At 37.2% G+C, this 15,109-nt stretch overlaps 1 protein-coding gene across 2 annotated transcripts in view; it reads right to left on the minus strand.

The window, feature by feature from the left end:
* The window catches only part of LOC102189713 (arylacetamide deacetylase), a 34,716-nt gene continuing 27,101 nt past the window's right edge, over positions 7,495–15,109 (minus strand). For both annotated transcript variants that reach the window (XM_018048912.1, XM_018048919.1), the window contains one exon: positions 7,495–8,693. In XM_018048912.1, the coding sequence (XP_017904401.1) occupies positions 8,100–8,693 (594 nt within the window). In that variant the 3' untranslated portion in view covers positions 7,495–8,099. The remainder of the gene's footprint in view (positions 8,694–15,109) is intronic.

Genomic DNA, 15,109 nt, shown 5'->3' on the forward strand with positions numbered 1-15,109 from the left:
AAACAATAATAATTTAAGTCCTTTCCAGTTGTTTTACTTTTAAATTTTATTTTCTTATCTAATTAAGATGGATAGGATCTACCCAGAAAATGAAATATAGTAAAGGTAATGATATTCATAAGTTCTATTTAATTTTGATATTATCATGAAGTTAATTTTGGATTATAATAACTTGTTTAGCCATATAAATCTATTACTATTACATGAATATTGTTTAAAGGTTAAAAAGTGAATGTGAACTTTTATTTCTCTTTAAGATATTTAGAGACAAGCATATGATTTTTCTCATTACTACTAACAAAGATATTGAATAATTCCTTTATTCCTAATATTAATACAAACAAGTCATGATATATTGTTCTTATACTCTGTAATGTATTCTTTGCTTATATGTTTTTAGAATTTTTCATTGCTATGCATAAGTAAATTCAATCTGTAGGTTCTCCTTTTCTACTATCCTTCTAGCTTTGAAGAAACTATCTCATAAAATGAATACGGAAATGTTTCCTTTTTGTGTCCTAGAATTGCACTTTTAAAGGTTTCATACATTTTCTCCTTTAGATCATCCCAGGAACACTGCTCTTTTTCTAATCAGTCAGAATTATTTTTAAATTTCTGGTATGGTAATATATATTGAAATTACATTTTAGATTCAATTTATTTTGCTGTTGGAATTTCCCCAGTGGCTTAGTGGTAAAGAATCCACCTGCAATGCAGGAGACACAGGAGACATTGTCTTAATTCCTGGGTCAAGAATATTCCCCTGGAGGAGGGCACAGCAACCCACTCCAGTATTATTGCCTTGTAGAATCCCCATGGACAGAGGAGCCTGGAGGGCTACAGTCAATGCAGTCGCAAAGAGTAGGATATGACTGAGCAACTAAGCACAGAACATTCATTAACTTCTATCTGGTGTATTTTTCTTCTCAGTTAGGATACACAGAGGCTCAGCAATCCCACTGTTGGGCATATGCCCCACGGAAGCCAGAATTGAAAGAGTCACATGTACCCCAATGTTCATTGCAGCACTATTTACAATAGCTGGGACATGGAAGCAACCTAGATGTTCATTAGCAGATGAATGGATAAGAAAGTTGTGGTTATGTACACACAATTCAATATTACTCAGCTATAAAAAGGAACATATTTGAGTCAGTTCTAATGAGGTAGATAAGCCAGGAGCCTATTATACACAGTGAAGTAAGTCAGAAAGAGAAAGATAAATACTGGATATTAATGCCTATATATGGAATTTAGAAAGAGGGTGCCAACGATTCTACATGCAGGGTAGCAAAGGAGACAAGACGTAAAGAACAGAGTTTTGGACTCAGTGGGAGAAGGTGAGGGTTGGATGATTTGAGAGAATAGCATTGAAACTGGTACATTACCATATGTAAACTAGATGACCAGTGCCAGTTCAATGCACGAAGCAGGGCACCCAAAGCCAGTGCTCTGGGACAACCCAGAGGGATAGGGTGGGGAAGGAGATGGGAGGGGGTTTCAGGATGTGTGGGACACATGTATACCTGTGGCTGACTCATTTTGATGTATGGGAAAAACCATCACAGTATTGTAAAGTAATTATCCTCCAACTAAAATAAATTAAAAAAAAAAACAAAAAACTCAACTCTTGAACTAGCTAAGTAAACAAACAAACCAAAAATGGGGGAAAACAAAACTTTTTGTAGCCATTGCAAGGATGATTTTGGAGGAGTCCACTACTTGGTCAATTGCAGATTCAGTCTGTGGAAGAACTGAAGTGTTGCTATCCAGTGGCATCCTTTGGGACTTGTAATAAGCATGTTTTTTTCTTTTTTCTTTTTTCCTTTTCTCTGTATATTTGTGTTTCACCATCTGAGGTCTTTCTGATCATGGAGGGACTACCCCTCTCAGGGTCAGCTAATACATAGAGATAAGCCACCAACGTGCCTGTGAGCGCATTTTTCATATACAAACCAGTCAGTTCAAAATCCATTCCCTTACAGTCTCTGTATCTTAATTACCCCAGGGCCTAATCACCTAATCACTACAGGGCCAAGTACCAGCCAGGGACAGCCCCTGTACCCAGCTGTGCCCTGAGATTGTTCAAATTAGCCAATCCTAACCTTGCTTATCCTGCCTTGCCTATATTCTTTCCCACGGAAACCACAATAAGCCTCTTCTGCATCCTGATCAACTTTGGTGCTTCCACATGTGGTACCCGCATGGTATGACATGCCTCCTCCTTGCAACACCTGTGAGAAACTCTTTTAATTGGCAGTCATCTCCTGATCTCTTTGCCACAGAAGAAGAAGAATAAAATCTATGCTTTCAAGTCAGATTATAGATTCAAAACCTACCTTGTAAAACAAAATTACTTTCCTGTACCTGGGCTATAGGACAAATAGCTCCTGCTACAGAAGGTGGTCTGATAACCTAAGATACGTGCTACTTAATATGTCACTTACAATGTCAGAGAAATCTCAAGTAGGAATCTCTGGGTTTGTGCTTTATGAACACTTTTGTCTCTGAAATTTCCTCTACTTTTCCCCTCAACCCATTCATAATTTAGAAAGAGTAATTACACATTTCATTTAGCAGTTTGAGGCATATGTACCTAAAAGTTTTCTTCAGACATCTTGGCTACTGCCCTAGTGAAGAAAAAACATCTTGGGGGACCATGAGAAGAGGAGTACCATGATCTTTCCTTTTTGAAAAGATCATTCTGTTTGACATCTTGCAAATTGATTCTAAGGATTCAAAATGAAAAAGGAGAGAGAAATTATAATCCTATTGGACTATTTCCAGCAAAAATTGATAGTGATTTAGATCATGGTGTTAGCAATGGAAGTAAGAATAAAAAAAGGGTTGGATACAGGCTATATTTTGGCTAAGAGGATTTAATAATGATATCTGTGACAGAAAAAAAAAAGGGACAAATAATAATGAGTTTTTGTTTATCTGTTTTGGTTTTACTTTGATTTTGTTTGTTTTTGCCCTGAATAACTGGAAATAAGGAGATGCTATCTGCAGAAATGAGAAAGATGAAGATCAGCAGTTATACCTGTGGCAGATTCATGTTGATGTATGGCAAAACCAATACAATATTGTAAAGTAATTAACCTCCAATTAAAATAAATAAATTTTTAAAAAACAAAACAAAACAATAAAAGATCAGTAGTTATTTGACAGAAGATCAGAAATTTAAGTTTGAGGTATTTATTTAAATCAAACTGGGATTGTAAAGTATGTATATAGATGTATATGTATACCGAATCTGGAGTTAAGAAGATTCAGACCAGAGATGTGAATTGGGATTTCAATTTACAGATTATTGAAAGCCATGAGACTAGCTGATTTCAATTTACAGATTATTGAAAGCCATGAGACCAGAGAAGAGAGTATGGGTAAAAAAAAAAAAAAAAAAGCAGAAACACTCCACTAAGAGATCAAGAGAAAAGACAGATGAAAAAATGTAACAGAGAGCAAGAGATAGAAGCTGGGGATGTATAGATCATAACGATTTGCTGAAGAACTAAATCTGAATAAGGAAGGAAAAATACGCGCAGAATGAGGAAATTTAAAATGCTGATATAATTCAAGTACATGGTAATTAGGAGTATTAGTGAGAGTGACCTAGTATGACAGTAGATTACAGTCAGATAATAGCCTATTTGATACTGAGATTACAGGGTGCAGTTTCAGTTAGTAACAAAGTCTAAGGCATGATTATAAGAGCAAATGGTTTATGTAGAGTAAAAGCCAACATTATTAGGGGGAAGGAAAGTCAAACAATGGTCAGTCCACAATGTTAGTTGTATCATCTATATAGATTCTGAAATCCCCAACTGTAATAGTGGAGATAGCGATGGTGACTTTAAAGGTGAAATCTTTGAGACATTAGAGTCAGTGATGCAGAGGTTGGCAGGTGACTACATAATGGAAAGGTAACTGATAATAGAGTCTACTACCATGATATGGGAGGCTGTAGGGAGAGAGAATAGTCTGGTAGCATCAGTGAACAAGGAAGATACTCATGGTTTGATCAATGTGGGAGGGAAAATAGAAGCCTGGTTGCCGGGGACCAGCCCCCGCGGATCCAGGGTAATTCGAAGCGGGGACGGTGTGGCGAGAGATGTATAGATTTAGAGAGAGATAAGGAAAGAGTTTACAGTTAAGAGAATAGAGGAGAGAAAGAGGCTGTATTCCTTGGTTTACATAGAAAGCCAATAAAGCCTCAGACAAGAGACTTACACCGTCTACATAAGGCCGCAGGCGCCTGCTTGAATAGCGGAGGGTGCCCTGCCTTGGGCTCCCTCTCGCGAGGGTCTTAGAAGCCCAGGCAAATAAGTAGACACGATGAGCTTCTATGCTCCAGACGAGAATCAGCCAGAAAATAGAGTAAGAAAGAAAAGAAGACATGGGGGAAGCCAGTCTTTCCAGGAACTGATCCGTTTCTTTATTTCCCAGGTCCGTTTTTATACTTTTTGTTATACATAGAGATAAATGGAAAATACAAAGCCATGCAGGGTCAGCAGCCCTGACGCTTATCGAGACCAGGCTTTCTCTCTGCATACTTAGCTGTATACACAGATCTTAGGTGATTTACATCATCTTCTGGCCAGGAGGCCTATTAGCATTTTATGGCCCTTTTCTGATAAGGGTCCATCAACCAGAAAACTTATTTGCCCTAAAAGTGTTGTTCTTACTAAAGTCTGGTGCCGCTCTCAGAAAGCACTAATTAAGGTTACATTCTTACATAGCAAGGACACAACAATTTATAACAAGGAAAGAGGAAGACAGTGATTTATAACAAAGAGAAAATTCATTAACTCAAAAGTCTAGCATTGCTAACATCAAAACTACTATATTCTTTTTTCTACATCCCAATTACATTGATTAATATCCTCCAGGTACCTAAAAGATAAAGGATATGGAGGCCTGGTGGCAGTCATTAACTCAACAATGAAAACCTACACCGATATAATTTTTAGCTCTTTAAAAATGGGCTCTATATCTTTAAGATGCTTTAATCTTCGTGCCTCTTGTGGTTGGGGGGCTGTAAACACATGCATAGTTAAACCTGTCAGACATGTTAGAGAGTCATCAAAGGGGTTTGAGCTGAAACATTCCTTTTATATGCAGGAGACTGTCAACTGGAGCTCTAAGTTAACTTTTTCCAGAGAAATGTGGTCGAGGATAGCCCCTGTTAATGTCAGAAACGCTGGTGAATGTCATAAAATAATAAAACAGACAGATTCTGGTTTGGGGGTAGATGCTTGAGAAGGCCCAGGGGGATTTCCTCGAGGCCTGATCTCACCTTTGCCTATCAGGCCTCTTCCTCATGACCTTTGCCATGGGCGGGATTCCCCACACTGGCTCCTGGCACCTGGTCCTCAATTAAGTACTACATCTCAGATGACAGTTAATGGAAGGCACAGATAAAAATCTTATGGATATGTGTTCATGATGATCCAAGAGTTCCAGAGAGGTCAGTGGAAAGATTATAGGAATTGAGAAGGGATTGTGGAAAGGGGAGAATCAGGGACAGGGAATATGTTACAGAGATTAGCAGGTGAGAAATAAAAGTGATTGAGAGTGAGGACTGATGTAGAGAGGGGTAAAGATCAATTAATGATAGCCAGCTATCCCTTCTCCAGCAATCTTCCCAACCCAGGAATTGAACCAGGGTCTCCTGCATTTCAGACAGGTTCTTTACCAACTGAGCTATCAGCGAAACCCAAGAAGTCATCAGGACACCTATTCTCTTATTCATCCTATTGTACTTGGTAAAAACCAAAAGTGGGGATCTAGATGGACTTTTGTAATAGAAACTTAAGCTGAGAATAGATAATTCTTTTGTTGCTGTTGCTTTATTAGTTATTGATCCCTCTGTCTGCTATAACTTTAGGCTGGAAATCTGAGACACATGCAACTGACATCAATTTGTTGCATCATTATATTTACATAGCTTTAAACGAAGTACTTTGTGTCAAATGTTATGTCCATATTTAAATATATCTTTCAAATTAAGACTATGTCCTCACCTGGTAATTAACAGACATTGTTTTGATTTATGGGTAGGTGATTTGAAGGAGGTAAAAGAGTGGGGCATACAGATACAAGTAAAAAAGTCCTCTTCAACTGAGTATACAAATATTAACAGTACACAAGTATCCCAGTGGTGTTCCATTTGGAACCATAAGTATGATTCATTTATACTTCTGTCTCATGTAATGATGCTGCTGTTGCTGCTAAGTCGCTTCAGTCGTGTCTGACTCTGTACGACCCCATAGATGGCAGCCCACTGGGCTCCCCCATCCCTGGGATTCTCTAGGCAAGAACACTGGAGTGGGTTGCCATTTCCTTCTCCAATGCATGAAAGTGAAAAGTCAAAGTGAAGTCGCTCAGTTGCGTCCGACTCTTAGTGACTCCATGGACTGCAGCCTACCAGGCTCCTCCGTTCATGGGATTTTTCAGGCAAGAGTACTGGAGTTCCACAAATTACTTAGCGATTTTGTTTGTCACTCTACTAACCCCCGGTGTATTTTCACAAGTAATTTAAACCATTTATGCCTACAGAATTTGTGACCTAACTACCAGTTGTTTACTCAACTCTCATAAATTTACATAAAAAAAAAAAACACAAATACTAATTTTGTTCAGGACGTTGTGCCCAGGTTAAAAAATATATTACTCCTTAAGCAACCTTGACAGTTATATGTGTCCACATGAAATACAGTTATGTAAAATGAAACATAAAATGAGACATATGTTGGGTAGGACTTGCAGAAATGCTATTATTTTTCTTGATAAAAACAGAAATGAAAGTTTCTGATTCTCCCATTCCCCTAACCTCCACCTCTTTCTGCCTGATAATAGCTGAGGAGGAATGGAAAGAAGAAGCCTTGACTTCTGATGGTTGGGAGGAGATGCCATACTAGCCCTGAGCTGCCTTCATCAGTATTTCTCCAAAATTATCAAACATTACATAATATATGGTCATTACTGTTTATTCACTATAGTCTATGCTATAGACTGAATGTGTCCCCCAAGTTTCTTATGTTGAAACCCTATCTTCTCTGTGATGGTATTAGGAAGTGAAGTGAAGACTTTGAGAAGTAATTAGGATTAGATGAGCTCATGAGAGTGGAGTCCTCATGAATGAAATGAGTGCCCTTATAAGAGCCATAGAAAAGCATGCTCCCTCTCTTTGTTCTCTGTCATGGAAGTCACAGTTTGCAGTGCAGAAGTGGGCTCTCACCAGAATCTGACCATATTGACACCCTGAACCTCCAAAACTGTAAGCAATTAATTTCTATTGTTTTATAAGCCACCAACTCTATAGCTATTGTTACAGCAGCCCAAATTGACTAAGACAGACCAATAACTTAGCGATTTTGTTTGTCACTCTACTAACCCCATATAGACACAAGAACTATCAGAGATCAAAATTTTCAGTTTGGTTTTGTGATTTCCTCTATGTCTTGGGTTTCACTCATCTCTGCTACATGTAGAGTTACTGCCTCCCACTTGAATGCCCCTCATTTGTCAAAAGAATAGAGCTACTGTTTTCCTAGAATGCCTATGAGATCATTGGCACTGATTCTGGTGTCTGAGCACATGAAGAAGTTTGCATTAAGAAGTGAATTTTGCAGTGATAAACAAATGATGTTGTAGTGAGGCTAACACTCTGAAAAAAGAATTGGCAAGGAAATATGATTGCCTATAAGGCAGCATTTCAAGACTCCAAATCCATGCCAACTGAAGCTCTAGCATTTCACAAACCAGATGTATTCCTTTAAACTTTCTTCTAAATAGTAATACCATTAGACAAAAAACTAGGGCTATAAATTAGAGTTATAAGAAATGACTAACAGTAGCAAGAAAAAATATAGAATATAAATATTAGTTAAGGTACAGAGATGAGTAAACAGCATTTATAATAAGGGACAGAGAAGAATCTGCTGAGTTAAAAAGACAAACAAAATACAGTGGTTATGAGAACATTAGAAAGGTCACAGATAATCAAATATCAATGCAAACACAACCTTTTCTCACTAATTTGTTTCCTACTCTGAGGTTTGTATATTTTTATGAACCACTGTTCAGATATTTTACTATAAATTTTCACTTAACCAACTCATATACTGTTTTTCTATTCTGTATCCAATTTTAAACCCACGATAAACAAGTGCTCCATGAAATCCATCCTCAATGTGGTTGTGGGTCACCCTAACTCCCACATTCTGGAGTCTGGTGACGTACATGATTCCATCATCTCTTAATATATCATATTGACAGGTGATGACATAGGTCAGGGGCAAATTACGCAATCTGTTGTCATCAGCCAACAAGGGAGCCGCCCTCACATCTAGAAACCCTGGATACTTTTTAGCCAGCTTAGAATTACCATAAGTTGGACTCTTATAAAAATGCCCTTTCCTGAACTTCTCAGGGAGGAAAGAACTCCAATTAACAAATTTGAACAGATGGCTTGATTCCACTGGTACATGTTGATTGAAGAACATGGCTTTTTCAAGTGATCTGTCTGTGGTAAAGTATCCACTCCACAATCTGGCCACGAATGATTTGGTCAGACCAAGATTTGAGTTTTCCCGATATGATGGTAAATCCAGATCAAGACACTGAAGGGCAGGATAAATTAAAGACTGGGTCTTGAGTTTGATCTTGACATCTGGGTCATCTATGAGCTGAAAATAATTTAAAGTTGATCAAATAGTAATTTCATTCAAAATGTATTTTAAATTTAAAAGCAATTACTGATATGAGTTAAATTCAGAATCTCAAAAAATAATCAGAAACAAGAAATATATCTCAAAGAACATTCCAATTTTCAATTATATCTAAGACTAGGTGTATTACTTAAATACTATGAACATAAACAGTGATAGAACCCAGGTCTCTTGCATTGCAGGTCATACCATCTGAGCCAACAAGGAAGCCCAATACTTTTCTTATGGATGGGGAAAAAGACCATCTAATCTGTGATTTAAAAGCAAAATATCTACTCTTACATTGCTAAGAATGGCAATCAGAGGAAACTGATATATTTTAAATAAAAATTTTATATACATATTATTATATTAACAGAATCCCTTGGACTTCAAAGAGCTCCAATAAGTCCATCCTAAATGAAATCAGTCTTGAATATTCATTGGAAGGACTGATGCTGAAACTGAAACTCCAATACTTTGGCCACCTGATGCAAAGAACTGACTCATTGGAAAAGACCCTGATGCTGGGAGGAGAGGAAGGCAGGAGGAGAAGGGGATGACAGAGGATGAGATGGTTGGATGGCATCACTGACTCGATGGACATGAGTTTGAATAAGCTCTGGGAGTTAGTGATGGACAGGGAAGCCTGGTGGGTGCAGTCCATGGGGTCACAAAGAGTTGGACAAGACTGAGTGACTGAACTGAACTGATATCAACAGGCAGTAACATTTAAGGAGAAGATCATGTCATTAGGAATTCTAATTCAATGCTGACACTAAATAAATAAATCCTGGATAAAAGTCTAATTGATTTTAATGTTTAAGTGTTTCAAATATTCAGATTAGTGCATTAAGACAAATGTATCTATAAATTAATATGCATACATTTGGGGTGTACTAAAATTTTTCCATCAATAGGATGCATAACCCAAAGTATTTGGGAACCAGTAATACTGAGCATGGGGCTTCCTTGATAGCTTAGATGGTAAAGAACCTGCCTGCAGTTCAGGAGACCCAGGTTTGAGCTCTGGGGTGGGAAGATCCCCTGTAGGAGGGCATGGCAATCCACACCAGCATTCTTGCCTGGAAAATCCCATTGACAGAGGAGCCTCTCAGGCTGTAGTCTATAAGGCTGCATAGAGCCAGACACAACTGAAGCGATTCAGCAAGCACACACACAACATTAAGCATTACATTTTAGGAGATGTTTCTATGTACATTTATATGGTTCCCACATTGAAATGGCCCAGGATGCCTCATAGAATAGCTTCTGTAAGTGTGGTCCCTAGATGCCTAGTATTCAAATCACCCAGGGATTTGTTAGAAATGAAAATTCTTAAACCTAGCCCAGACTCACTAAATTAAGTTGGGAGGAACCAGCAATGTGTGTTTTGTCATCTTTTGGGTGATTCTGATGCAAGGAAAAATTTGAGCTCCACTCGTGTAGGTCATAAACAGTAATTATTGAAGCCATATACACTCTGGTGCTGCCCAGAGTAAAGTTCATTTCTGAAAACTTGATATAGAGTTGAAGAGAGCACAGGACCCTGACATTCTTTCCTTTGATATAAATATGACATTTTACACACACACAGGCATATGTGAGTGTACACACACACACACACACACACACACAGAGGCCTGCAAAAGCAAATGGCAACAATGTTTATTTCATTTAGATCACAAGAATTAGAGCAAGTTAGTAGAATAAAATATTTAAAAGTTCATTACTAGATTATTTTATGTAAAAATAATTTCTGAATTTAAATAACTAGTTCTGTGTTTTATTTCAGGTAAAATTACCACATTCCATTTATCTTGGTACCTAGTATTGAGAAGGTAACAGGCAGGGGTCTCCAAATGGAAGAAATAGCCTGTAAGTGTCAGACATTTTTATCTCCCTTAAGTGGCAGGAAAAAACAAACAAGCCATATTTTTTTCCTTCTCTATACAAATTTGAAAGGAGGTTTCTCTTAAAATTCTGTGTTGCCATGACACCTGGTTTCACTTAAAGTTAACCATTGCCTTTTTCTTATGGAAATGTTTATCTTAAGCTATGCTAATGTACTATGTATTTACCCCAAACTCTGTCTTCAAGTCGGTTCCGCCTTTTGGCTCAGAACCTACTTGATAAACCAGTATGTTATACTCCGATATCGTTCCTTTAATCTATGTAAGTAACATTATTTTTATGGTGCTCTGCCCTTCTTCAAGATTCAAGTTAATCCTTTTATGGCCCAAGATGAACCATTTGGAGCCAAGATTATCCCAAAATACATCCTATGGGTGAAGGGCCTGGTGCCATTCTAAGTTTTGAGACATTCCTTTCTTTCATTAACAGACTGCTGGTGACTATGTAACATCCAGCTAAAGACTAGCAGGGGGGTACTCTTTCTGCTCCCTTCTGATGCCTATGTCAAAAGCTTTCTCTATGTCCTTTATACTTTAATAAAACTTTATTACACAAAAGCTCTGAGCGATCAAGCCTTGTCTCTGGCCCTGGATTAAATTCTTCTCCTCCGGGGGCCAAGAATCCCAGCGTCATAATTCAACAACAACCTTTCAGTATGAAGAATGCTGTTTAGATTGGTAAAGGAATGGTAATTATCAAATGGATTCCCAAGTGGTGCAGTGGTAAAGAATCTGCCTGCCAATGTAGGAGACACAAGAGAACGTGGGTTCCATCCCTGGGTCAGGAATATCCTTTGGAGTTGGACATGGAAACCTGCTCCAGTATTCTTGCCTGGAAAATCCCATGGAGAGAGCCTGGCGGGCTACAGTCCATGGGATCACAAAGAGTTAGACGTAACTGAGTGACTAAACACACACAATTATTAAATAGGTAGCTCACAGGTGACTGATTTAGAGTGAGTTAAGGAGATCCAACCAGTCCATCCTAAAGGAGATCATTCTTGGGTGTTCATTGGAAGGACTGATGCTAAAGCTGAAACTCCAATACTTTGGCCACCTCATGCAAAGAGTTGATTCATTGGAAAAGACTCTGATGCTGGGAGGGATTGGGGGCAGGAAGAGAAGGGGATGACAGAGGATGAGATGGCTGGATGGCATTACCGACTTGATGGACATGACTTTGAGTGAACTCCGGGAGTTGGTGATGGACAGGGAGGCCTGGGTGCTGCGATTCATGGGGTTGCAAAGAGTTGGACACGATTGAGTGACTGAACTGAACTGAACTGAAGAAGACATACAAAAATATTTTATATTTGACCAATTAATTAAAACTTTACAGATAGCCAAAATCTTTGACCTGTAGATTTAAAAAAGTAATAAACCTATATTTTATCTTAAATTTTTAAAGTATAGTTGATTTACAATATTGTTTTAGTTTCTGCTGTACAGCAAAGTGAATCAGATATATATATATATCCACTCTTTTTTAGACTCTTTTCCCATATAGGCCATTACAGAGTATTAAGTAGGATTCCCTGTGCTATATAGTAGGTCCTCATTAGTTATCTATCTCATATGTAGTATTCTATACCAATCCCAATCTCCCAATTTATTCCTCCCTTTTCTTCCCCCTGGTAACCATAAGTTTGTTTTCTTCATCTGTGAATCTATTTCTGTTTAAAAAATTATACTTTATAATTTTATTATTAAATATAACACACATATATATAACTATATAAGGCAGAAATGTGAAATGTAATAGATATGTTTAAGGGTCAGGGAATTCACCATACCCTTGTACACCCTTCTTTCTCTCCAGTAACCATCAACCTATATTTTATTACATTCAATTTTGTGTATTTCTTTAAAATTACACTAGTTATACATGTCAACGCAGTTAAACTGGTTAGGGCTTCCCAGCAGAGTGGTAAAAGAATTGGCCTGCAATGCAAGAGATGCAAGAGACACAGATTTGACCCCTGGGTCAAAAAGATCCTCTCAAATAGGAAATGGCAGCCCACTTCAGTATTCTTGCCTGTAGAATTTCATGGACAGAGTAGCCTGGTGGGCTACAGTCCATGAAATCGCGGAGTCGGATGTGATTGAGTACACACACACATCTCTTCCTCGGTAAGCAATAATTGTTACTGTGACTTTTAAAAAATTCTTTTTTGTACATGAGATATGATTCTACTTCCTTAATCTCTCAATGTATTGAAACTCATTTTTATAAAATATATTTTTCTTTGCATTATTAACAGCTTGTTCATGGTATGTATATATTTTTTCTAATATTTTATTCATGATAATAATACCTTAGTTTTCTGAATATAATTGGCCCATTGTTTTCCTTCCTGAAATTGTTCTTGTCAGATTGGTCATAAAGATCAAGATTCTTTTTGAAAATAACTGAAGAGTGTATACTCTTTTCATGTTCTTAGGCACGTATTTTGTTTTTCTGGAATAAAATGGTTATTAAATGGCTCAGATTTTTATTTCCTGTTGTGTCTGTTTTGCAAGTTATATTTTCTTAGAATTTGTCCATTTAATTTAAATATTATAATACTTTAATTCCAAAGTTCTTCAAACAAAATTCTTTCAAGGATACAATACATGTTTAACCTTCAAAGAATAATTCTTTTCCATATTGAAGGGTCTGCAGCGTTGTCCTGCTCTCAGTTTCGGCATTAATTAGTTAACTTAACTTAACTTTTATTTTTCATCATTATCTTGCAAGAGATTTAAAAATTGTGTTAGTCCTTTTAAACAGTTCACCTTTTGCTTTTTGTTCACATCTCCCATAAGCTCATTTTGATTATCCTAATTTCTGTTCTTGTCATTATTACTATCTTCCTTCCATTTTTTAATTTGATTTTTTGAGTCAAATGTTTATTCCATCCTTCTTTCTTTGCTAATATATGCTTTTGAGGAAATACAATTTCCTATAAACACTATCCTGGAGATCATATAAAAGATATAGTATTTTAAATAGTGGCCCATTGGTCTTAATATGTTTTTAAATTTCCATACAAGGAAAAATATTTTGTTATTTGTCTTTTTGTATTGATCCTCCATTACTGCATTGTGGTAAGAGTTCAAGTGTTATATGATTTAAAGTCTGTGACTTTCTTTTTTTTTTTGTTTTCCGAGACTTGCCTTATGGCAGTACTTGGTCAATTTTTTTAAATGATTATGTGTACTTGCTTGCGGAGAAGGCAATGGCACCCCACTCCAGTACTCTTGCCTGGAAACTCCCATGGATGGAAGAGCCTGGTGTGCTTCCGTCTATGGGGTCGCACAGAATCGGACACGACTGAGCGACTTCCCTTTCACTTTTCACTTTCACACATTGGAGAAGGAAATGGCAACCCACTTCAGTGTTCTTGCCTGGAGAATCCCAGGGACGGGGGAGCCTGGTGGGCTGCCGTCTATGGGGTCGCAAAGAGTCGGACACGACTGAAGCAACTTAGCAGCAGCAGCAGCAGCAGCAGCACTTGCCTGTTCCCTGTTATTTACAGGTCCACTGAGTTAAATGCACTGGTTGCTATTCCAGTCCTCTATACAATTATTTTTTGCCTCTCAATCTCTTAATCACTGGAAGAGGTATTTTTAAATTTTCTTCTGTGATTGTGAACTTCATTGTTTTCCCTTATAATTTTGTTGATGTTTTCTTCATATTTGTGTGTGTATGTGTGTTCAGTCATTCAGTTGTGTCCAATTCTTTGTGACCCCATATTTACAGCCAAGTTATTAACTCCACACAGATTTAGAGCTGTATATTTCCTAGGTGATTTGAACTTTTTCTGTAATAATGTCATTTTCCTTACCTAAACATTCATTTAGATATTATTTCAGGGTATATTTTGTCCATTCATTTATTTTCAAATTTTCTACTTATTTATTACGTTTTTAGTCTGGAAATCTTGGCCTTAAAACCAAATCATTTAGACTACAACCTTATTTTGTGCATCCTCCTTTCCGTCTCTGTTTTTCACTTCTTTCAGATTGATTGAACTTTGTATTGAATAATTTTTTTCTGTACTACTTTATGAGTTATGCCCTGTTTTTATTCATTAAATGATTATTTTAAGAATTATAAAGAGTATTCTTAACTTCAACCTATCAAAGTTCAAATGGTAACATTTATTTCTTCTTGGATAATAAAAAAGTTAAGCTTAAAAGACAAAATCTATTCTCTCCTCTTCTTAGTTCACTTTTCCTTTTTAAAAACATTTATTTATTTTTAGTTATGTAGAGTTCATTGCAGCATGCAGAATCTTTAGTTCACAGGCTTCTCTCTAGTTGTTGTGCACAAGCTCAGTAGTTGTGGCACATAGGCTTAGTGGTTGTGGTGGGCAGGCTTAATTGCCTTGAGGCATGTGGGATCTTTGTTCCCTGACCAGGGATTGAAAATTAATATTGATATATGAAAATTATAATTCCCTGTGCAAGCAAATATTATCTGTGAACTGGCTAATATGT

Source organism: Capra hircus, chromosome 1, assembly GCF_001704415.2.
Source record: "Capra hircus breed San Clemente chromosome 1, ASM170441v1, whole genome shotgun sequence".
Taxonomy (NCBI): domain Eukaryota; kingdom Metazoa; phylum Chordata; class Mammalia; order Artiodactyla; family Bovidae; genus Capra; species Capra hircus.